The sequence below is a fragment of the Rutidosis leptorrhynchoides genome, chromosome 8, assembly GCF_046630445.1.
Source record: "Rutidosis leptorrhynchoides isolate AG116_Rl617_1_P2 chromosome 8, CSIRO_AGI_Rlap_v1, whole genome shotgun sequence".
In the NCBI taxonomy this organism is placed as follows: domain Eukaryota; kingdom Viridiplantae; phylum Streptophyta; class Magnoliopsida; order Asterales; family Asteraceae; genus Rutidosis; species Rutidosis leptorrhynchoides.
This window is the reverse complement of record NC_092340.1, coordinates 81,637,714-81,664,328: the sequence shown is the minus strand read 5'-3', so window position 1 is coordinate 81,664,328 and position 26,615 is coordinate 81,637,714. Positions and strand designations below refer to the sequence as shown.

Below are 26,615 nucleotides of genomic sequence, written 5' to 3'. Positions count from 1 at the left end.
ACCCAAGTTGACCGGAGATTCACGAACGTTAAAACTTATAAAAACTATACGATGACATATATATGGATATATATATAGTTAACATGATTTTATTATAATTATGTATCTCATTAGGTGTTTTAACAATGAGTTATATACATAAAAATGAGACTATTAATTTAAGAAACTCGAAAACGATATATATAACGATTATCGTTATAACAACGTCTTACTAGGTACATATGAATCATATTAAGATATTGATACACTTGGTCAATTATGTTAAATGATAAGTAAATATATTATTAAGTGTATTAACAATGAAATCCATATGTAAAAATAAGACTACTAACTTAATGATTTCGAAACGAGACATATATGTAACGATTATCGTTGTAACGGCATTTAACTGTATATATATCATACTAAGTTATATTATATATCATAATATCATGATAATATAATAATTTAACATCTTATTTATTATAATAAATAATGGGTTAACAACATTCAACAAGATCGTTAACCTAAAGGTTTCAAAACAACACTTACATGTAACGACTAACGATGACTTAAAGACTCAGTTAAAATGTATATACATGTAGTGTTTTAATATGTATTCATAAACTTTTGAAAGACTTCAAGACACTTATCAAAATACTTCTACTTAACAAAAATGCTTACAATTACATCCTCGTTCAGTTTCATCAACAATTCTACTCGTATGCACTCGTATTCGTACTCGTACAATACACAGCTTTTAGATGTATGTACTATTGGTATATACACTCCAATGATCAGCTCTTAGCAGCCCATGTGAGTCACCTAACACATGTGGGAACCATCATTTGGCAACTAGCATGAAATATCTCATAAAATTACAAAAATATGAGTAATCATTCATGAGTTATTTACATGAAAACAAAATTACATATCCTTTATATCTAATCCATACACCAACGACCAAAAACACCTACAAACACTTTCATTATTCAATTTTCTTCATCTAATTGATCTCTCTCAAGTTCTATCTTCAAGTTCTAAGTGTTCTTCATAAATTCCAAAAGTTCTAGTTTCATAAAATCAAGAATACTTCTAAGATTGCAAGTTTACTTCCAAGTTTTCTAAATCCATTCCAAGTATTCATCCAAGATCAAGAAACCTTTGTTACTTACAGTAGGTTATATTTCTAATACAAGGTAATAATCATATTCAAACTTTAATTCAATTTCTATAACTATAACAATCTTATTTCGAGTGGAAATCTTACTTGAAATTGTTTTCGTGTCATGATTCTGCTTCAAGAACTTTCAAGCCATCCAAGGATCCTTTGAAGCTAGATCTATTTTTATCATTTCCAGTAGGTTTATCCAAGGAACTTGAGGTAGTAATGATGTTCATAGCATCATTCGATTCATACATATAAAGCTATCTTATTCGAAGGTTTAAACTTGTAATCACTAGAACATAGTTTAGTTAATTCTAAACTTGTTCGCAAATAAAAGTTAATCCTTCTAACTTGACTTTTAAAATCAACTAAACACATGTTCTATATCTATATGATATGCTAACTTAATGATTTAAAACCTGGAAACACGAAAAACACCGTAAAACCGGATTTACGCCGTCGTAGTAACACCGCGGGCTGTTTTGGGTTAGTTAATTAAAAACTATGATAAACTTTGATTTAAAAGTTGTTATTCTGGGAAAATGATTTTTATTATGAACATAAAACTATATCCAAAAATTATGGTTAAACTCAAAGTGGAAGTATGTTTTCTAAAATGGTCATCTAGACGTCGTTATTTCGACTGAAATGACTACCTTTACAAAAACGACTTGTAACTTATTTTTCCGACTATAAACCTATACTTTTTCTATTTAGATTCATAAAATAGAGTTCAATATGAAACCATAGCAATTTGATTCACTCAAAATGGATTTAAAATGAAGAAGTTATGGGTAAAACAAGATTGGATAATTTTTCTCATTTTAGCTACGTGAAAATTGATAACAAATCTATTCCAACCATAACTTAATCAACTTGTATTGTATATTATGTAATCTTGAGATACCATAGACACGTATACAATGTTTCGACCTATCATGTCGACACATCTATATATATTTCGGAACAACCATACACACTCTATATGTGAATGTTGGACTTAGCTATACAGGGTTGAGGTTGATTCTAAAATATATATAGTTTGAGTTGTGATCAATACTGAGATACGTATACACTGGGTCGTGGATTGATTCAAGATAATATTTATCGATTTATTTCTGTACATCTAACTGTGGACAACTAGTTGTAGGTTACTAACGAGGACAGCTGACTTAATAAACTTAAAACATCAAAATATATTAAAAGTGTTGTAAATATATTTTGAACATACTTTGATATATATGTATATATTGTTATAGGTTCGTGAATCAACCAGTGGCCAAGTCTTACTTCCCGACGAAGTAAAAATCTGTGAAAGTGAGTTATAGTCCCACTTTTAAAATCTAATATTTTTGGGATGAGAATACATGCAGGTTTTATAAATGATTTACAAAATAGACACAAGTACGTGAAACTACATTCTATGGTTGAATTATCGAAATCGAATATGCCCCTTTTTATTAAGTCTGGTAATCTAAGAATTAGGGAACAGACACCCTAATTGACGCGAATCCTAAAGATAGATCTATTGGGCCTAACAAACCCCATCCAAAGTACCGGATGCTTTAGTACTTCGAAATTTATATCATATCCGAAGGGTGTCCCGGAATGATGGGGATATTCTTATATATATGCATCTTGTTAATGTCGGTTACCAGGTGTTCACCATATGAATGATTTTTATCTCTATGTATGGGATATGTATTGAAATATGAAATCTTGTGGTCTATTGTTACGATTTGATATATATAGGTTAAATCTATAACTCACCAACATTTTTGTTGACGTTTAAAGCATGTTTATTCTCAGGTGAATACTAAGAGCTTCCACTGTTGCATACTAAAATAAGGACAAGATTTAGAGTCCATGTTTGTATGATATTGTGTAAAAACTGCATTCAAGAAACTGATTTCGATGTAACATATTTGTATTGTAAACTATTATGTAATGGTCGTGTGTAAACAGGATATTTTAGATTATCATTATTTGATAATCTACGTAAAGCTTTTTAAACCTTTATTTATGAAATAAAGGTTATGGTTTGTGTTAAAAATGAATGCAGTCTTTGAAAAACGTCTCATATAGAGGTCAAAACCTCGCAACGAAATCAATTAATATGGAACGTTTTTAATCAATATGAACGGGACATTTCAGTTGGTATCAGAGCGTTGGTCTTATAGAACCAGAAAATTTGCATTAGTGTGTCTTATCGAGTTTGTTAGGATGCATTAGTGAGTCTGGACTTCGACCGTGTTTTCTTTAAAAATGATTGCTTAACATATTTGTTGGAAACTATATATTATTAACATGTATATATTATGTGATATATTAATCTCTTAACATGTTTGATATTGTGTGATAGATGTCTACCTCTAGCACAAATCCCATTGACTCATCTAATAATAATGAAGAGTCGAATATATATTGGACTGATTCACAAGTTCCCGAAGAGGAACCGGAAGAAGAATCAGAACTGGAAGAAGAATCAGAACCGGAAGAGGAGGAACCGGAGGAGGAAATAGAACCGGTGGGGGAAATAATAAAACGGTTAAGTAAAAGAAAATCCTCAACCAACCGACCAAGGTTAATTATGGTCAATGGTGTTTTCGCCAAGGAAGCAAAATATTGGGAGGATTACCAATTCTCCGATGAATCGGATTACGACGAGAATTCCGATGATGTTATAGAAATTACCCCAACTGAATTTAAAAAGGCAAAAGAAAATAATATGGGAAAGGGCATAAAAATAGAGAAATCTAATTCCAACCCCGATGAACTTTATATGTATCGTCAACCCCCGAAGCCCTTAAGTTGTAACAATGACCCGGGAACCTCTAAACCACTAGGTTTTTCTAAACCAATGTGGAAAACGACGGCTCGTATTAGGGGAACATCATATATCCCTAGAAACTGGGCAAAACGAACCAAAACCGAAGAAGAAGAAACGAGCTAGTCGGAATAAGATAGTTGTATTCGTGTGGTGTAATATATGTAATATAGTGTGCTTATGCTTTATGATATATGTAAAAATTGCTTGTATTAATAAGTAATTTTTTTTATGAATCTAACTCTTGTCTATTTTACAGTTTAAAAACACAAAATGGATAGACAACCCAATATTTTAAGAGACCTACCCGGAGACATGATTGATGAAATCTTGTCTAGAGTCGGTCAGAATTCCTCGGCACAACTATTTAAGGCGAAATTAGTTTGTAAGACATTCGAAGAACGTTCCAAGAATGTCTTGGTTTATAAGAGACTTTCGTTTGAAAGATGGGGGATATCACATTGGGAAACCCATAAGTTACGATGTGTTTACTTTGACGCATATATTGCGGGGAACCCAAATGCTATTTTACGCAACGGGTTAAGAAATTATTTTGACTCAATGTATCCGAATATAGGACTTCATGATTTAGAAAAAGCGGCTAACATGCAACATAAAGAAGCATGCTATGCTTACGGGTTAGTAATGCTTGCTTCTCACCAAAGTGAGAACAAGAACATCAGGCTACAACTATTAAACAAAACATTCCCACAAGTAACAGAGTCGGTAATTGGGGTAAGAAATGAGGTTTTTAGATTGTTACGGGACTGTTGGACATTACGTAACCCTCGTCCCTTTGACGACGTTACAACACGCTGTCTTATCAACGGCCATAACGGTTATGTTCCACAAGACCAAGGATGGGAAGTAGTCCTAGTAAAACCAGAATGCATGACTTGTTTCTGGACGTATGAATTACGTGTCTTTATTGCCTTTGCTGAACGACTTGTGTACTAGCTAGAATTATCTTCACAACTATCTTGTATCAAAGTTATTGTGTGCTATATTTCATGCTTTATGTAACATAAGCGGTATTGTAAGTTTGTAAAATATTGTATAAAAGTTTGAACGCGAAATATTATTATAATCAGTTTTTCATATAGAATTGTAGTAGTTGAATTGTATATTAGCTACTAAGTATGAACTTAACGGGTAGGTACTACCCGAATTTAAACTTATAAAACGCTAATATGAAGAAAAAGCTTTTATAAATGAGTTCATATTATGCTACGAAATACTATTAACTACTCTAAATATTCTGTATGATTAACTTGTTCCATTTGACTATTTTGAAGGAAATGGCACCGACTACTCGACACACCGTGAATATGAATGAAGAGGAATTCCGTACTTTTCTAGCTTCAAACATAGCCGCAGTACAGGCTGCGCTACATACCAACAATAACCTTGGATCTAGCAGTACAGGAAATCGTGTAGGATGCACCTACAAAGAATTCACTGCCAGCAAACCTTTGGAATTTGATGGAACCAAAGGACCGATCGGATTGAAACGGTGGACCGAGAAGGTCGAATCGGTGTTTGCCATAAGTAAGTGTACTGAAGAGGACAAAGTGAATTACGCTACGCATACCTTCACAGGTTCTGCGTTAACGTGGTGGAATACCTATCTAGAGCAAGTGGGACAAGATGATGCGTACGCACTACCGTGGTCAGCATTCAAACACTTGATGAACGAGAAGTACCGTCCCAGAACCGAGGTCAATAAGCTCAAGACAGAACTTAGAGGGTTACGAACCCAAGGATTTGATATTACCACGTACGAAAGACGATTCACAGAATTGTGCCTATTGTGTCCGGGAGCGTTCGAAGATGAGGAAGAGAAGATCGACGCGTTTGTGAAAGGATTACCGGAAAGAATCCAAGAAGATATAAGTTCACACGAGCCCGCCTCCATACAACAGGCATGTAGAATGGCTCACAAACTAGTGAACCAGATTGAGGAAAGAATTAAAGAACAGACGGCTGAAGAGGCCAATGTGAAGCAAGTCAAAAGAAAGTGGGAGGAAAACGGTGATAAGAATCACCAATACAATAACAACAGCAATTACAATAATAATCGCAACAATTATCCCAACAATCGCAACATCAATCGCAACTACAATAAACGGCCCAACAACAACAAAAATAACAACAATAACAACAGCAACTACAACAATCGTCCCAACAACAATAACAATCGCAACAACAACAACAATCAGAAGCAGCTATGCCAAAGGTGTGAAAAGTATCACTCGGGGTTCTGCACCAAATTTTGCAACAAGTGTAAAATAAATGGTCATAGCGCGGCGAAGTGTGAGGTCTACGGACCAGGGGTTAACAGAATGAAAGGAACAAATGGTTTCGGAACGAGTAATGGCGGAGCAAGTAGTGTCGGAGCAAGTTATGCCAATGTAGTTTGTTATAAATGTGAAAAACCGGGCCACATTATTAGAAATTGCCCGAACCAGGAGAACACGAATGGACAAGGCCGCGAAAGAGTTTTTAATATTAATGCGGCAGAGGCACAGGAAGACCCGGAGCTTGTTACGGGTACGTTTCTTATTGACAATAAATCTGCTTACGTTTTATTTGATTCGGGTGCGGATAGAAGCTATATGAGCAGAGATTTTTGTGCTAAATTAAGTTGTCCATTGACGCCGTTGGATAGTAAATTTTTACTCGAATTAGCAAAGGGTAAATTAATTTCAGCAGATAATATATGTCGGAATCGAGAAATTAAACTGGTTAGCGAAATATTTAAGATTGACTTGATACCAGTAGAGTTACGGAGTTTTGATGTGATAATCGGTATGGACTGGTTGAAAGAAGTGAAAGCAGAGATCGTTTGTTACAAAAATGTAATTCGCATTATACGAGAAAAAGGAAAACCCTTAATGGTGTACGGAGAAAAGGGCAACACGAAGCTACATCTTATTAGTAATTTGAAGGCACAAAAACTAATAAGAAAAGGTTGCTATTCTGTTCTAGCACACATCGAGAAAGTACAAACTGAAGAAAAGAGCATCAATGATGTTCCCGTCGTAAAAGAATTTCCCGATGTATTTTCGAAAGAATTACCGGGATTACCCCCACATCGATCCGTTGAATTTCAAATAGATCTTGTACCAGGAGCTGCACCAATAGCTCGTGCTCCTTACAGACTCGCACTCAGCGAGATGAAAGAACTACAAAGCCAATTACAAGAACTTTTAGAGCGTAGTTTCATTCGACCAAGCACATCACCGTGGGGAGCTCCTGTTTTGTTTGTCAAGAAGAAAGATGGTACATTCAGGTTGTGTATCGACTATCGAGAGTTGAACAAACTTACCATCAAGAACCGCTACCCACTATCGAGAATCGACGACTTATTTGATCAACTACAAGGCTCGTCTGTTTATTCAAAGTTTGACTTACGTTCCGGGTATCATCAAATGCGGGTGAAAGAAGATGATATTCCAAAGACTGCTTTCAGAACACGTTACAGTCATTACGAGTTTATGGTCATGCCGTTTGGTTTAACTAATGCACCAGCTGTGTTCATGGACCTTATGAACCGAGTGTGTGGACCATACCTTGACAAGTTTGTCATTGTTTTAATTCATGACATACTTATTTACTCAAAGAATGACCAAGAACACGGTGAACATTTGAGAAAGGTGTTAGAAGTATTGAGGAAGGAAGAATTGTACGCTAAATTTTCAAAGTGTGCATTTTGGCTGGAAGAAGTTCAATTCCCCGGTCACATAGTGAACAAAAAAGGTATTAAGGTGGATCCGGCAAAGATAGAAACTGTTGAAAAGTGGGAAACCCCGAAAACTCCAAAACACATACGCCAGTTTTTAGGACTAGCTGGTTACTACAGAAGGTTCATCCAAGACTTTTCCAGAATAGCAAAACCCTTGACTGCATTAACGCATAAAGGGAAGAAATTTGAATGGAAGGATGAACAAGAGAAAGCGTTTCAATTATTGAAGAAAAAGCTAACTACGGCACCTATATTGTCATTGCCTGAAGGGAATGATGATTTTGTGATTTATTGTGACGCATCAAAGCAAGGTCTCGGTTGTGTATTAATGCAACGGACGAAGGTGATTGCTTATGCGTCGAGACAATTGAAGATTCATGAGCAAAATTATACGACGCAAGATTTGGAATTAGGCGCGGTTGTTTTTGCATTAAAGACTTGGAGGCACTACTTATATGGGGTCAAAAGTATTATATATACCGACCACAAAAGTCTTCAACACATATTTAATCAGAAACAACTGAATATGAGGCAGCGTAGGTGGATTGAATTGTTGAATGATTACGACTTTGAGATTCGTTACCACCCGGGGAAGGCAAATGTGGTAGCCGATGCCTTGAGCAGAAAGGACAGAGAACCCATTCGAGTAAAATCTATGAATATAATGATTCACACTAACCTTACTACTCAAATAAAGGAGGCGCAACAAGGAGTTTTAAAAGAGGGAAATTTAAAGGATGAAATACCCAAATGATCGGAGAAGCATCTTAATATTCGGGAAGACGGAACCCGGAATAGGGCTGAAAGAATTTGGGTACCAAAATTTGGAGATATGAGAGAAATGGTACTTAGAGAAGCTCATAAAACCAGATACTCAATACATCCTGGAACGGAGAAGATGTACAAGGATCTTAAGAAACATTTTTGGTGGCCAGGTATGAAAGCCGATATTGCTAAATATGTAGGAGAATGTTTGACGTGTTCTAAGGTCAAAGCTGAACATCAGAAACCATCAGGTCTACTACAACAACCTGAAATCCCAGAATGGAAATGGGAAAACATTACCATGGATTTCATTACTAAATTGCCAAGGACTGCAAGTGGTTATGATACTATTTGGGTAATAGTTGATCGTCTCACCAAGTCAGCACACTTCCTGCCAATAAGAGAAGATGACAAGATGGAGAAGTTAGCACGACTGTATTTGAAGGAAGTCGTCTCCAGACATGGAATACCAATCTCTATTATCTCTGATAGGGATGGCAGATTTATTTCAAGATTCTGGCAGACATTACAGCAAGCATTAGGAACTCGTCTAGACATGAGTACTGCCTATCATCCACAAACTGATGGGCAGAGCGAAAGGACGATACAAACGCTTGAAGACATGCTACGAGCTTGTGTTATCGATTTCGGAAACAGTTGGGATCGACATCTACGGTTAGCAGAATTTTCCTACAACAACAGCTACCATTCAAGCATTGAGATGGCACCGTTTGAAGCACTTTATGGTAGAAAGTGCAGGTCTCCGATTTGTTGGAGTGAAGTGGGGGATAGACAGATTACGGATCCGGAGATAATACAAGAAACTACCGAGAAAATCATCCAAATTCAACAAAGATTGAAAATCCCCCCAGAGTCGACAAAAGAGCTACGCGGACAGTAAAAGAAAAGATATAGAGTTTGAAATTGGAGAAATGGTCATGCTTAAGGTTTCACCTTGGAAAGGCGTTGTTCGATTTGGTAAACGGGGGAAACTAAATCCAAGGTACATTGGACCATTCAAGATTATAGATCGTGTCGGACCAGTAGCTTACCAACTGGAGCTACCTCAACAACTCGTGGCTGTACATAACACTTTCCACGTCTCAAATTTGAAGAAATATTTTGCTAAAGAATATCTCACTATTCCGTTGGACGAAATCCAAATCAATGAAAAACTTCAATTCATTGAAGAACCCGTCGAAATAATGGATCGTGAGGTTAAGAGACTTAAACAAAACAAGATACCGATTGTTAAGGTTCGATGGAATGCTCGTAGAGGACCCGAGTTCACCTGGGAGCATGAATATCAGATGAAGAAGAAATACCCGCATTTATTTCCAGAAGATACGTCAACACCTCCAACTGCTTAAAATTTCGGGACGAAATTTATTTAACGGGTAGGTACTGTAGTGACCCGAACTTTTCCATGTTTATATATATATATATTAAATGAAATTGTTATTTACATGATTAAGTGTTTACAACATGTTAAGAAATCAAATTTGTTAAGACTTGATTAATTGAAATAGGTTTCATATAGACAATTGACCACCCAAGTTGACCGGAGATTCACGAACGTTAAAACTTGTAAAAACTATACGATGACATATATATGGATATATATATAGTTAACATGATTCTATTATAATTATGTATCTCATTAGGTATTTTAACAATGAGTTATATACATAAAAATGAGACTATTAATTTAAGAAACTCGAAAACGATATATATAACGATTATCGTTATAACAACGTCTTACTAGGTACATATGAATCATATTAAGATATTGATACACTTGGTCAATTATGTTAAATGATAAGTAAATATATTATTAAGTGTATTAACAATGAAATACATATGTAAAAATAAGACTACTAACTTAATGATTTCGAAACGAGACATATATGTAACGATTATCGTTGTAACGGCATTTAACTGTATATATATCATACTAAGATATATTATATATCATAATATCATGATAATATAACAATTTAACATCTCATTTGTTATAATAAACAATGGGTTAACAACATTCAACAAGATCGTTAACCTAAAGGTTTCAAAACAACATTTACATGTAACGACTAACGATGACTTAACGACTCAGTTAAAATGTATATACATGTAGTGTTTTAATATGTATTCATACACTTTTGAAAGACTTCAAGACACTTATCAAAATACTTCTACTTAACAAAAATTCTTACAATTACATCCTCGTTCAGTTTCATCAACAATTCTACTCGTATGCACCCGTATTCGTACTCGTACAATACACAGCTTTTAGATGTATGTACTATTGGTATATACACTCCAATGATCAGCTCTTAGCAGCCCATGTGAGTCACCTAACACATGTGGGAACCATAATTTGGAAACTAGCATGAAATATCTCATAAAATTACAAAAATATGAGTAATCATTCATGACTTATTTACATGAAAACAAAATTACATATCCTTTATATCTAATCCATACACCAACGACCAAAAACACCTACAAACACTTTCATTCTTCAATTTTCTTCATCTAATTGATCTCTCTCAAGTTCTATCTTCAAGTTCTAAGTGTTCTTCATAAATTCCAAAAGTTCTAGTTTCATAAAATCAAGAATACTTCCAAGATTGCAAGTTTACTTCCAAGTTTTCTAAATCCATTCCAAGTAATCATCCAAGATCAAGAAACCTTTGTTACTTACAGTAGGTTATCTTTTTAATACAAGGTAATAATCATATTCAAACTTTAATTCAATTTCTATAACTATAACAATCTTATTTCGAGTGGAAATCTTACTTGAAATTGTTTTCGTGTCATGATTCTGCTTCAAGAACTTTCAAGCCATCCAAGGATCCTTTGAAGCTAGATCTATTTTTATCATTTTCAGTAGGTTTATCCAAGGAACTTGAGGTAGTAATTATGTTCATAACATCATTCGATTCATACATATAAAGCTATCTTATTCGAAGGTTTAAACTTGTAATCACTAGAACATAGTTTAGTTAATTCTAAACTTGTTCACAAATAAAAGTTAATCATTCTAACTTGATTTTTAAAATCAACTAAACACATGTTCTATATCTATATGATATGCTAACTTAATGATTTAAAACCTGGAAACACGAAAAACACCGTAAAACCGGATTTACGCCGTCGTAGTAACACCGTGGGCTGTTTTGGGTTAGTTAATTAAAAACTATGATAAACTTTGATTTAAAAGTTGTTATTCTGGGAAAATGATTTTTATTATGAACATAAAACTATATCCAAAAATTATGGTTAAACTCAAAGTGGAAGTATGTTTTCTAAAATGGTCATCTAGACGTCGTTATTTCGACTGAAATGACTACCTTTACAAAAACGACTTGTAACTTATTTTTCCGACTATAAACCTATACTTTTTCTGTTTAGATTCATAAAATATAGTTCAATATGAAACCATAGCAATTTGATTCACTCAAAACGGATTTAAAATGAAGAAGTTATGGGTAAAACAAGATTGGATAATTTTTCTCATTTTAGCTACGTGAAAATTGGTAACAAATCTATTCCAACCATAACTTAATCAACTTGTATCGTATATTATGTAATCTTGAGATACCATAGACACGTATACAATGTTTCGACCTATCATGTCGACACGTCTATATATATTTCGGAACAACCATAGACACTCTATATGTGAATGTTGGACTTAGCTATACAGGGTTGAGGTTGATTCCAAAATATATATAGTTTGAGTTGTGATCAATACTGAGATACGTATACACTGGGTCGTGGATTGATTCAAGATAATATTTATCGATTTATTTCTGTACATCTAACTGTGGACAACTAGTTGTAGGTTACTAACGAGGACAACTGACTTAATAAACTTAAAACATCAAAATATATTAAAAGTGTTGTAAATATATTTTGAACATACTTTGATATATATGTATATATTGTTATAGGTTCGTGAATCAACCAGTGGCCAAGTCTTACTTCCTGACGAAGTAAAAATCTGTGAAAGTGAGTTATAGTCCCACTTTTAAAATCTAATATTTTTGGGATGAGAATACATACAGGTTTTATAAATGATATGCAAAATAGACACAAGTACGTGAAACTACATTCTATGGTTGAATTATCGAAATCGAATATGCCCCTTTTTATTAAGTCTGGTAATCTAAGAATTAGGGAACAGACACCCTAATTGACGCGAATCCTAAAGATAGATCTAATGGGCCTAACAAACCCCATCCAAAGTACCGGATGCTTTAGTACTTCGAAATTTATATCATATCCGAAGGGTGTCCCGGAATGATGGGGATATTCTTATATATATGCATCTTGTTAATGTCGGTTACCAGGTGTTCACCATATGAATGATTTTTATCTCTATGTATGGGATGTGTATTGAAATATGAAATCTTGTGGTCTATTGTTACGATTTGATATATATAGGTTAAACCTATAACTCACCAACATTTTTGTTGACGTTTAAAGCATGTTTATTCTCAGGTGAATACTAAGAGCTTCCGCTGTTGCATACTAAAATAAGGACAAGATTTGGAGTCCATGTTTGTATGATATTGTGTAAAAACTGCATTCAAGAAACTGATTTCGATGTAACATATTTGTATTGTAAACCATTATGTAATGGTCGTGTGTAAACAAGATATTTTAGATTATCATTATTTGATAATCTACGTAAAGCTTTTTAAACCTTTATTTATGAAATAAAGGTTATGGTTTGTGTTAAAAATGAATGCAGTCTTTGAAAAACGTCTCATATAGAGGTCAAAACCTCGCAATGAAATCAATTAATATGGAACGTTTTTAATCAATAAGAACGGGACATTTCAATGCCGTTTGGTTTAACTAATGCACCAGCTGTGTTCATGGACCTTATGAACCGAGTGTGTGGACCATACCTTGACAAGTTTATCATTGTTTTCATTGATGACATACTTATTTACTCAAAGAATGACCAAGAACACGGTGAACATTTGAGAAAGGTGTTAGAAGTATTGAGGAAGAAAGAATTGTACGCTAAGTTTTCAAAGTGTGCATTTTGGTTGGAAGAAGTTCAATTCCTCGGTCACATAGTGAACAAAGAAGGTATTAAGGTGGATCCGGCAAAGATAGAAACTGTTGAAAAGTGGGAAACCCCGAAAACTCCGAAACACATACGCCAGTTTTTAGGACTAGCTGGTTACTACAGAAGGTTCATCCAAGACTTTTCCAGAATAGCAAAACCCTTGACTGCATTAACGCATAAAGGGAAGAAATTTGAATGGAATGATGAACAAGAGAAAGCGTTTCAGTTATTGAAGAAAAAGCTAACTACGGCACCTATATTGTCATTGCCTGAAGGGAATGATGATTTTGTGATTTATTGTGACGCATCAAAGCAAGGTCTCGGTTGTGTATTAATGCAACGAACGAAGGTGATTGCTTATGCGTCTAGACAATTGAAGATTCACGAACAAAATTATACGACGCATGATTTGGAATTAGGCGCGGTTGTTTTTGCATTAAAGACTTGGAGGCACTACTTATATGGGGTCAAAAGTATTATATATACCGACCACAAAAGTCTTCAACACATATTTAATCAGAAACAACTGAATATGAGGCAGCGTAGGTGGATTGAATTATTGAATGATTACGACTTTGAGATTCGTTATCACTCGGGGAAGGCAAATGTGGTAGCCGATGCCTTGAGCAGGAAGGACAGAGAACCCATTCGAGTAAAATCTATGAATATAATGATTCATAATAACCTTACTACTCAAATAAAGGAGGCGCAACAAGGAGTTTTAAATAAGGGAAATTTAAAAGATGAAATACCCAAAGGATCGGAGAAGCATCTTAATATTCGAGAAGACGGAACCCGGTATAGGGCTGAAAGGATTTGGGTACCAAAATTTGGAGATATGAGAGAAATGGTACTTAGAGAAGCTCATAAAACCAGATACTCAATACATCCTGGAACGGGGAAGATGTACAAGGATCTCAAGAAACATTTTTGGTGGCCGGGTATGAAAGCCGATGTTGCTAAATACGTAGGAGAATGTTTGACGTGTTCTAAGGTCAAAGCTGAGCATCAGAAACCATCAGGTCTACTTCAACAACCCGAAATCCCGGAATGGAAATGGGAAAACATTACCATGGATTTTATCACTAAATTGCCAAGGACTGCAAGTGGTTTTGATACTATTTGGGTAATAGTTGATCGTCTCACCAAATCAGCACACTTCCTGCCAATAAGAGAAGATGACAAGATGGAGAAGTTAGCACGACTGTATTTGAAGGAAGTCGTCTCCAGACATGGAATACCAATCTCTATTATCTCTGATAGGGATGGCAGATTTATTTCAAGATTCTGGCAGACATTACAGCAAGCATTAGGAACTCGTCTAGACATGAGTACTGCCTATCATCCACAAACTGATGGGCAGAGTGAAAGGACGATACAAATGCTTGAAGACATGCTACGAGCATGTGTTATTGATTTCGGAAACAGTTGGGATCGACATCTACCGTTAGCAGAATTTTCCTACAACAACAGCTACCATTCAAGCATTGAGATGGCGCCGTTTGAAGCACTTTATGGTAGAAAGTGCAGGTCTCCGATTTGTTGGAGTGAAGTGGGGGATAGACAGATTACGGGTCCGGAGATTATACAAGAAACTTCCGAGAAGATCATCCAAATTCAACAACGGTTGAAAACCGCCCAAAGTCGACAAAAGAGCTACGCTGACATTAAAAGAAAAGATATAGAATTTGAAATTGGAGAGATGGTCATGCTTAAAGTTGCACCTTGGAAAGGCGTTGTTCGATTTGGTAAACGAGGGAAATTAAATCCAAGGTATATTGGACCATTCAAGATTATTGATCGTGTCGGACCAGTAGCTTACCGACTTGAGTTACCTCAACAACTCGCGGCTGTACATAACACTTTCCACTTCTCGAATTTGAAGAAATGTTTTGCTAAAGAAGATCTCACTATTCCGTTAGATGAAATCCAAATCAACGAAAAACTTCAATTCATCGAAGAACCCGTCGAAATAATGGATCGTGAGGTTAAAAGACTTAAGCAAAACAAGATACCAATTATTAAGGTTCGATGGAATGCTCGTAGAGGACCCGAGTTCACCTGGGAGCGTGAATATCAGATGAAGAAGAAATACCCGCATCTATTTCCAGAAGATTCGTCAACACCTTCAACAGCTTAAAATTTCGGGACGAAATTTATTTAACGGGTAGGTACTGTAGTGACCCGAACTTTTCCATGTTTATATATATTAATTGAGATTGATATTTACATGATTAAATGTTTCCAACAAGTTAAGCAATCAAACTTGTTAAGACTTGATTAATTGAAATATGTTTCATATAGACAATTGACCACCCAAGTTGACCGGTGATTCACGAACGTTAAAACTTGTAAAAACTATATGATGACATGTATATGGATATATATATATATAGTTAACATGATACTATGATAAGTAAACATATCATTAAGTATATTAACAATGAACTACATATGTAAAAACAAGACTACTAACTTAATGATTTTTAAACGAGACATATATGTAACGATTATCGTTGTAAAGACATTTAATGTATATATATCATATTAAGAGATATTCATACATGATAATATCATGATAATATAATAATTTAAAATCTCATTTGATATTATAAACATTGGGTTAACAATATTTAACAAGATCGTTAACCTAAAGGTTTCAAAACAACACTTACATGTAACGACTAACGATGACTTAACGACTCAGTTAAAATGTATATACATGTAGTGTTTTAATATGTATTTATACACTTTTGAAAGACTTCAATACACTTATCAAAATACTTCTACTTAACAAAAATGCTTACAATTACATCCTCGTTCAGTTTCATCAATAATTCTACTCGTATGCACCCGTATTCGTACTCGTACAATACACAGCTTTTAGATGTATGTACTATTGGTATATACACTCCAATGATCAGCTCTTAGCAGCCCATGTGAGTCACCTAACACATGTGGGAACCATCATTTGGCAACTAGCATGAAATATCTCATAAAATTACAAAAATATGAGTAATCATTCATGACTTATTTACATGAAAACAAAATTACATATCCTTTATATATAATCCATACACCAACGACCAAAAACACCTACAAACACTTTCATTCTTCAATTTTATTCATCTAATTGATCTCTCTCAAGTTCTATCTTCAAGTTCTAAGTGTTCTTCATAAATTCTACAAGTTCTAGTTACATAAAATCAAGAATACTTTCAAGTTTGCTAGCTCACTTCCAATCTTGTAAGGTGATCATCCAACCTCAAGAAATCTTTGTTTCTTACAGTAGGTTATCATTCTAATACAAGGTAATAATCATATTCAAACTTTGGTTCAATTTCTATAACTATAACAATCTTATTTCAAGTGATGATCTTACTTGAACTTGTTTTCGTGTCATGATTCTGCTTCAAGAACTTCGAGCCATCCAAGGATCCGTTGAAGATAGATCCATTTTTCTCTTTTCCAGTAGGTTTATCCAAGGAACTTAAGGTAGTAATGATGTTCATAACATCATTCGATTCATACATATAAAGCTATCTTATTCGAAGGTTTAAACTTGTAATCACTAGAACATAGTTTAGTTAATTCTAAACTTGTTCGCAAACAAAAGTTAATCCTTCTAACTTGACTTTTAAAATCCACTAAAAACATGTTCTATATCTATATTATATGCTAACTTAATGATTTAAAACCTGGAAACACGAAAAATACCGTAAAACCGGATTTACGCCGTCGTAGTAACACCGCGGGCTGTTTTAGGTTAGTTAATTAAAAACTATGATAAACTTTGATTTAAAAGTTGTTATTCTGAGAAAATGATTTTTATTATGAACATGAAACTATATCCAAAAATTATGGTTAAACTCAAAGTGGAAGTATGTTTTCTAAAATGGTCATCTAGACGTCGTTCTTTCGACTGAAATGACTACCTTTACAAAAACGACTTGTAACTTATTTTTCCGACTATAAACCTATACTTTTTCTGTTTAGATTCATAAAATAGAGTTCAATATGAAACCATAGCAATTTGATTCACTCAAAACGGATTTAAAATGAAGAAGTTATGGGTAAAACAAGATTGGATAATTTTTCTCATTTTAGCTACGTGAAAATTGGTAACAAATCTATTCCAACCATAACTTAATCAACTTGTATTGTATATTATGTAATCTTGAGATACCATAGACACGTATACAATGTTTCGACCTATCATGTTGACACATCTATATATATTTCGGAACAACCATAGACACTCTATATGTGAATGTTGGAGTTAGCTATACAGGGTTGAGGTTGATTCCAAAAAATATATAGTTTGAGTTGTGATCAATACTGAGATACGTATACACTGGGTCGTGGATTGAATCAAGATAATATTTATCGATTTATTTTTGTACATCTAACTGTGGACAACTAGTTGTAGGTTACTAACGAGGACAGCTGACTTAATAAACTTAAAACATCAAAATATATTAAAAGTGTTGTAAATATATTTTGAACATACTTTGATATATATGTATATATTGTTATAGGTTCGTGAATCAACCAGTGGTCACGTCTTACTTCCCGACAAAGTAAAAATCTGTGAAAGTGAGTTATAGTCCCACTTTTAAAATCTAATATTTTTGGGATGAGAATACATGCAGGTTTTATAAATGATTTACAAAATAGACACAAGTACGTGAAACTACATTCTATGGTTGAATTATCGAAATCTAATATGCCCCTTTTTATTAAGTCTGGTAATCTAAGAATTAGGGAACAGACACCCTAATTGACGCGAATCCTAAAGATAGATCTATTGGGCCTAACAAACTCCATCCAAAGTACCGGATGCTTTAGTACTTCGAAATTTATATCATATCCGAAGGGTGTCCCGGAATGATGGGGATATTCTTATATATGCATCTTGTTAATGTCGGTTACCAGGTGTTCACCATATGAATGATTTTTATCTCTATGTATGGGATGTGTATTGAAATATGAAATCTTGTGGTCTATTATTATGATTTGATATATATAGGTTAAACCTATAACTCACCAACATTTTTGTTGACGTTTTAAGCATGTTTATTCTCAGGTGATTATTAAGAGCTTCCGCTGTCGCATACTTAAATAAGGACGAGATTTGAAGTCCATGCTTGTATGATATTGTGTAAAAACTGCATTCAAGAAACTTATTTTGTTGTAACATATTTGTATTGTAAACCATTATGTAATGGTCGTGTGTAAACAGGATATTTTAGATTATCATTATTTGATAATCTACGTAAAGCTTTTTAAACCTTTATTGATGAAATAAAGGTTATGGTTTGTTTTAAAATGAATGCAGTCTTTGAAAAACGTCTCATATAGAGGTCAAAACCTCGCAACGAAATCAATTAATATGGAACGTTTTTAATCAATAAGAACGGGACATTTCAACTATGAGGTCATAAAGAGGAGATTTGTGATAGTTAGTAGGAGTACATGGTTAGTACATGGTTTGACTTTTATAAGTTGACCATGATAGTTGATTTTGGTAAGTTTGTTGATTTAAATTGTTACTTATCTTTTTTTTTTCTATTCATATGGTGGTCGCAGTAATAAGTGTTGTTTTGTTAAGAAATTAGTGACAATGGATATAGCGAAATCCATGGCGGGTGGAATCTATATAATGTTGCGTTGAACTCTATGAGTCAAGTAGGAAAGTCAAACACTTCGAACTACGGAAATGCTTTGTAGGTAACTTTCCCATCATGTGTTAGCGCCATGGGCGAATCTATGTGCTGACCCGTGGGATCACGGGACACCACTAGTTTGAAAATTTTTAACAATGAATACTCTTTAAATTGTATATGACACCACTAAATTAAACTGCAGGACCCCATATATTTTTCATTTAAAACTCAACTGATGAACCGATTCTTAGTTGAAAATCATTGGATAATTACGATTGAAATTGCTTCAGAAATGTGTATTACAAGAATGTTTTTTCTATCTCACTGACATGTAATTGTTTTATTCAAACTATATTCATTTTTTAGTGTCATTGAGTTAGTACATGAAACTTCGTAATAATGATTATAACCAATATATTGTTGCATTATAATTGTTTTTATTTATAACGTTTACAATAATAATATTTTCAATACATTTGATTTCAACACAAATGATACTCATACTCATATAGTTAATCGTAACAATACTAATGGTCTAATGTGTTCGAATACTATTTTATAGAGCTTATATGCAACGCACGAGTAGTATCTATCTATATATATAAAAGAGAGATTAAACAAGCCGACATGTCATTAAGACCTTAATTATAGATAATTTTGCCAAGTGGAATATCCACATGTACTTTCCACAATCCACAATTTTACGCAAAAGAAAGCAGGTAAATAACAATTACTAATTAAATTAATTAAATAATATTTGTTAACTACTTGATGATTAATTAAATAAATTAAAAATCAAACGGGTTCAACCCCATAACTTATTGAAGCGTCGATCTCCCCATGTAGCCCTAAATTAGGATTTGCAAAGTTATAGTATCAAGAAAAATGCCGATCTAATCTATATGTCGACTAATTAAGCGTCTTCATCACATATATATATTTCAATGATTATGATTATTCTCTTCAAAAAATCAAATCGATAACCTATCTCCATGTTAGTGTCAACGAACTGCACAAAGGAACTAAAGTATATGAAGGTCCTGTATAAGGGTGAACGAGTGAAGGATGAATAACAAAAGATTAACATAAATATTAAGTGGAGATGATATTATTACTTTTGAAGGTGCCTTTCAACTAATAATACAATAGTAAAAATTGAAGAAGATGAATGAGCCAGAAGTCGAAGGAAAGGGAGATAATAAAAGCTATTGAGAATTAAAAAGATGTAACTCAATGTTGTCGCGAATATCAAGTGGTCAGTACGTGTATCTTTGCATTGTGATCAGATATAAATAGAGATGGTAAAATTGATTAAGAATAAATGGCAAACTAACTGTTCCAAAATCTCACAATTAATGGCTGTTTTAACAACCGTGCAACGCACTGGCTCAAAACCTAGTTATTTATAAAGCCTACAAACAATTTGCAATTACAAACAAATTTTTTTCTTCTGCGACGAACCGCGTACCTACATAAAATAAAGTAGTTGGTTTTATAATATTCATAAAATAAACTTTTTAATTTAATTTATTTATATTTAAATTAAATATAAATATAAATAAATTTTAATGAGTTCCATACCGTGACAGATCCCGGAATATGCCATTTGTTTATTGTGAAATAAACTATAAACCTGACCGCAAAGCTTTAAACCAACGCGGAAACCCCAACACTCATTTTTAATCAATTTTCCGACGACTATACTCACTGACTGACTTTTGCTCCAATTACGATGCCGGAGCAAACCAAGTCAATTGATTACGTCATGGAAGCCGCTTCCGGTCCTCATTTTTCCGGCTTACATCTCGACGCCCGATTCCTTTCATCCTCCTCATCTTCCTTACATTCCGATTCAATTAAACAGCCGTTCGTCATCGGTACATTTTAATCGATTATTCAATCAATCAGTTACCTAAAATTTGTTTACAATTATAATTATATATTTGTTTATTGTTTGCCAGGGGTTTCTGGTGGTACTGCTTCCGGTAAAACAACTGTTTGTGACATGATTATTCAACAACTTCATGATCATCGTGTTGTTCTTGTTAATCAGGTATGTATATGTATATGTATATGTATATGTATATGTATCTGTATAATTACTTTTATTTTATTTTTTTGTCTAATTCTGAGATATATGTTAAGCTGGTGAGGCTAAAATTACTTATTACTGTTATATAAGATAGGAGAAAATATATTTTTGTGACATCTATTAAATGTAGAAGTTTATAATTATAGATGATTAGATTATATTAGATGCTAGAAAGAATTAACAGTACATGAATGATTGAGATATTTGTGCTATCGTTATTGTGTATCTTTAAAAAATAATTAAGCACTTCACATGTTACTTGTGACATCTGATGTTAGGCACGAGTTATTACGTTGTGGGAAACAGAAAATGAAGTTGAGTGAGAAGTTCGGCTATTAACTAGTTAGCAATAAGAGTGTTTAGTTCTTTCGAAAAATGTACTATAAATGTTGCTGTTATATTTAGCGCATGGTTGATTAAGGAAACATGCGGTTATTGCTAGCAACAGTTTTTATAGTGTTTCGGTATTTGAATTTTGAACAAAGTATGACTACCATAACTTCCATGTTTTTTTAACGACCATTTTTGCATCAGCGGATCATTTATATCAACGACCCTCATCATTTGCGCGTAACACACACGTTCGGGCGGAAACCCGTACCCAATCGACTGTATCTGGGAACACATCCATACGGGCAGTGTCCGGGTAGAGGTCCATGAATGATCTGATAAAACCTCCCAGCCAGACTTATTTTAATGAGACACCTTCTCTCACGAAGAGATTTAAATTGGTGACCTCAACCCAGGTATCCCACGTAATGTGGGGGGTGAACTTGGGAATTAATTGTGTGTGCAAAGATTCGAACCCGCATCTCCCCTGTGGGAAGAATGCGTCAATCCACCACACCACAGCCACAAGTTCGCCATAACTTTTACGTTATTTCCATTTTATTATATTTTGTACAATATGAAAAACTTCTATACCTGAATAATTGATTCGGAGTATCCTTGAAGTGTCGAATTTGATGTACTTGTTGTCATGCAGGATTCATTTTATCGCGGTTTGAGCGCTGAAGAATCTGACCGTGTCCATGAGTATAATTTTGACCACCCTGGTAATGATTTTCTTTAGTTTAAGGCTGTGCAAGTTTTCATTTCACTTTATAATCTGAACAGGCTAATGTTGCTAAAATGAACTATAAATCTTGCTGTTGTAGATGCTTTTGACACAGAGCAAATGTTAGAATGTGTCGGAGAGCTCAAACAAGGAAACTCGGTGCAACTTCCAATATATGACTTTAAAAACCATCGCAGATGTAAAGAGTCTTTTCGTCAGGTACTTGTGTAAGCGAACGTATTGTCTTCAATTGATTCCTTTCACCAAAAATGAATTACAGTTCAGGGTTATTGCTTATCGGTTATCAGCTTTCTTACTCAGTACCTTTTTTAAATAGTGAATACTGATTGATTGTATATTTTTGTGATAAATGACAATTACCAATATTGTTTTTTTTGGATTACCTTTGTAACTTATCTTTGATTGTCAGGTTAATGCGTCTGATGTTATTATCTTAGAGGGAATTCTGGTATTTCATGACCAACGAGTTCGTGATTTGATGAATATGAAGATATTTGTTGACACGGGTGTTCATTCTTTAACTCTCATTATATTTCCAATAATTTTTACCATATTCGTTTAGCATTTAGTTTAGCTAATTGCTGTAATCTATAACTCTATTTCTTTTGGTTTCTGTACGTGAATGAAGTCCTGTAAGTATAAAATGGCTGCAATATGTACTTTATATTCATACCTAATCTACGTCTTGTCTACTTATTTGGATGCAATAAGTACTTTTTAGTTAAACCTAATTGCTTTTTCACTTCTTTTGTTTCCCTGGTTTCCCCTTTTCCAAGTTTAATGCAGATTTAAGTATCAGTTTACCCTGTATAAATCATGTTTGTTTTAACATGTCTACTGCATATTACTCCCTAGTGTATTGTAGTGTCTTTTAAAGACGGCATCTTCATGACCTTATTATCATACTGATGATATATAACGAGCTTGTGTAAATTTTTACTAATCAATGAATCATTCAGTCATTAGATATCTATATTGTGCTAACCAACTTGTCTCATCTCCTTGTATGTTGATGGATAATTGTACTAGATGCTGATGTGAGGCTTGCTCGTAGAATAAGGCGAGACACGGTCGAGAGGGGTAGAGATGTAAATTCCGTGCTTGAACAGGTAAGTTTCTTCCACCTTTTGAAATTCTCAAAGATTATTTGATACGAGTTTATAACCAAAATTCGGTACCATCGATTCCGTTTTATTACTCCACCTTCCTTGAAAAAGGAATACTCTTAATTTACCTGGACTCCAAAAGATGAAGTATTACTTTAATTTGGGAAGCACTTAATCAATTTTTACTGTTTTCCCATTTGTAATTGTTACTAGATAAGTAGAAATCAGTAACTTATACCCTCAAGCTTCTTCCTTTTTTTGCACATTAAGGGGATATTTAGAAACTATAGCAACATGTTTTTTGAATCAGAATTTCACGTGTTTTATATACTGAGGGGGGTATATAGATACTGTTCCTCAGTGCAAATCATCTTTTCAGCAACAGGATAATATTATTATTAGGATTTAGTGAAAATCGGGTGGTTAAGTTTTGACTGATCATTTAAATCTCATTATCTTTAGAAATACGAAGCTTTATGTTGAATGACAGTGAGTCAGTGACATTATGTTATTAAATGCGCAGTATGCAAAGTTTGTTAAACCTGCTTTTGATGATTTTGTTCTTCCATCGAAAAAGTATGCTGATGTTATCATACCACGAGGAGGTGATAATCACGTGGCAATTGACTTGATTGTGCAACATATTCGTACAAAGCTTGGTCAACATGACCTTTGCAAAATATATCCCAACATTTATGTAATTCAGTCAACATTCCAGGTAATCACTTTGCCACGTCATCTGGTACACGACATATTGATAAACTATATAAGGAATACATACTAATTTGAGATTTGTGTAACAGATTCGAGGCATGCACACATTAATTCGAGATAAAGAGATATCCAAGCATGATTTTGTATTTTATTCTGATCGGCTAATTCGATTGGTACTTGACTCTACCCTATTTTCAACTGTTATTAACTGACAGTTGGAATCTGTAATTATTAATATTAAATGCGAACAACTAAATGAAATTGGTCCCAGGTTGTGGAGCATGGTCTTGGTCATCTACCATTTACTGAGATGCAAGTAGTCACTCCTACAGGTATGATGTCATCCAGTGTCTTTTTTAGCTCCTCATTTAACATTTCGCAATGGTGCTTGAAGTTACTGAACTTAAATTCAGTTTTTTCATGAAGGCCTTGTTATATGTATATCTGTATCTCGCTGTTCATTAAAGGAAGGTTATTTTGATAAGTGGTCATCTATTTTCTATAACTTGAGAAGTTACCTAAATATCACTGAGATGTTACTGTTGTTACAGGATCGGTATATAGTGGAGTTGACTTCTGCAAAAAACTGTGTGGGGTGTCGATTGTTCGAAGGTGAGTAATAATACTCGAGTACTTATCTTGTACTACGTATTTAATTATTATAATATATTGTAAATGTAGGTCACTTTTTGTTACCTTAAGCGTAAAGGACATACTTATTATTTTATTTTTATTTTTTTTACTTCTTAACGGCGTAAAGGACATGCTTTTTATTTCACAGAGCTTAATGGGACATTAAATTAGATATTCTTTTGTTTTTGAGTGTGGTAGACAGCCTATGAGCTTTTATGGCCTTAATGTTTGTACCGTGTTGAAGGAAGTTTTCTTGATTTTCTTATCAATAATTGATTAATGTCGTATTGGTGTTTCACCGGGAATTTTTCAACACCAATATGATAATTCTCCTGATGCATTTGATTTTTCTAGTATTCACTATTCGTGGATAAATGAAATCTTGCTTATAATTTGAACTAACATAAATAGCATGTTAATCTAATTAACAACAGAACTATGGTAACATATGCATGCATCTTATCTAAATTTGAGAACTGAAAGATGACGCATGAACTGTGAATGGAATTTTAGAACTGAAAGTTAATATTTGAACTCTGAATCTGATTAATAATTTATTTTACAGTGGTGAAAGTATGGAGAATGCATTGCGTGCTTGTTGTAAAGGCATTAAAATTGGAAAAATATTGATCCATCGTGATGGTGACAACGGGAAGCAGGTAATTATCTCTTTCTAATTTGTTGGTTAATGAATCCAACTTTTTTTTTTTTTTGCATGATCATAACTTTAGCATATAAAACTCGATCTTTCATGACAATATGACATGCAGCTTATCTATGAAAAGCTCCCAAAAGACATTTCAGAAAGACACGTGCTTCTTCTTGACCCTGTTCTCGCAACAGGTTGGTAGTATCTTTTTTTTTTTTCTTTTTTTTTCTCGCTTGCTTTCTTCATGCATATAATACGTTTAAGAACTTTAATAATTCTTTTTGTATTTATGCTTGCATGTAATGCTCGATTATTTTAAAAGCTCGCCCCTTTTTAACCTCAACCGTTGGTAATGATAACAGTGGACTCTAATTGCAACTCAAAATATTTTAAAAAAATTAATTTGTTGCAGTTTTACGAGACTATCTTATAACGTGAAATCACAACTTTGGCTACTAAGTTATAATGAGCAATAATCGTTTAGATTGAATGCTGAACCACCTATGTGTGTGATACGGCTTGCAGGTAACTCAGCTAACCAGGCAATTGAACTACTGATACAAAAAGGAGTGCCAGAGTCCTACATTATATTCCTCAATCTCATCTCGGTGAGTTCCGTTATACTCATCATATAAATATCTCGTTTTGACCTGTCACCTATACTGACCCGCCCATTTTGTCATCTATATTCATTCATGTATGCTGGTGCTGATTTGCTTAGGCCCCAGAAGGAATTCATTGTGTTTCAAAACGGTTTCCATCAGTGAAGATAGTAACATCAGAGATCGACGTTGCTTTGAATGAAGAATATCGTGTCATACCTGGTCTTGGCGAGTTTGGTGACCGTTACTTTGGCACCGACGACTGATGATTGAAACATGATCCGATGAAATTGAATAAGACTCCCCGGAGTATTTGTTTACAATTATAGGAAATAGTTTCTGATGAAATTGAAGTTAAATTAACCAATCAATATTCAGTATTCAATATTTTATACATTTACTATCTTGTGTATCATTTAAACAAGGCCAAATAGGTTTTAGATTCATTATGGACACTACAACAATAATAAGAACTCCATCAAACAAGTCTTTGAAGTATAATTAT

General features: G+C 33.9%; 1 protein-coding gene across 3 annotated transcripts; it reads left to right on the top strand.

The window, feature by feature from the left end:
• The first annotated feature begins 14,031 nt into the window (after nucleotides 1–14,031).
• LOC139861493 (uridine/cytidine kinase UKL1, chloroplastic-like) lies at nucleotides 14,032–26,412 on the top strand. 3 transcript variants are annotated; one of them, XM_071849890.1, is made up of 15 exons: nucleotides 14,032–14,043; nucleotides 20,987–21,113; nucleotides 21,198–21,289; nucleotides 22,314–22,383; nucleotides 22,486–22,604; nucleotides 22,816–22,912; nucleotides 23,436–23,515; nucleotides 24,036–24,230; nucleotides 24,316–24,399; nucleotides 24,498–24,558; nucleotides 24,778–24,838; nucleotides 25,425–25,518; nucleotides 25,630–25,702; nucleotides 26,034–26,116; nucleotides 26,230–26,412. In XM_071849890.1, exons 1-15 carry the CDS (start codon nucleotides 14,032–14,034, stop codon nucleotides 26,374–26,376), a joined length of 1,395 nt encoding a protein of 464 aa, XP_071705991.1. In that variant the 3' UTR covers nucleotides 26,377–26,412. The 3 variants fall into 3 exon arrangements, with proteins under 3 accessions (XP_071705991.1, XP_071705990.1, XP_071705989.1); XM_071849889.1 differs by lacking the exon at nucleotides 14,032–14,043 and having other exon boundaries at nucleotides 20,831–21,113; nucleotides 25,645–25,702; XM_071849888.1 differs by lacking the exon at nucleotides 14,032–14,043 and having other exon boundaries at nucleotides 20,831–21,113.
• Nucleotides 26,413–26,615: the final 203 nt, after the last annotated feature.

Bases quoted from the DNA above. Each gene is read 5' to 3' on its own strand.
- LOC139861493 (XM_071849888.1), top strand. From the start codon at position 20,969: ATGCCGGAGCAAACCAAGTCAATTGATTACGTCATGGAAGCCGCTTCC. The intron at 24,559-24,777 runs GTATGATGTCAT...CTGTTGTTACAG, and splicing joins GCAAGTAGTCACTCCTACAG to GATCGGTATATAGTGGAGTT. The intron at 25,519-25,629 runs GTAATTATCTCT...TATGACATGCAG, and splicing joins ATGGTGACAACGGGAAGCAG to CTTATCTATGAAAAGCTCCC.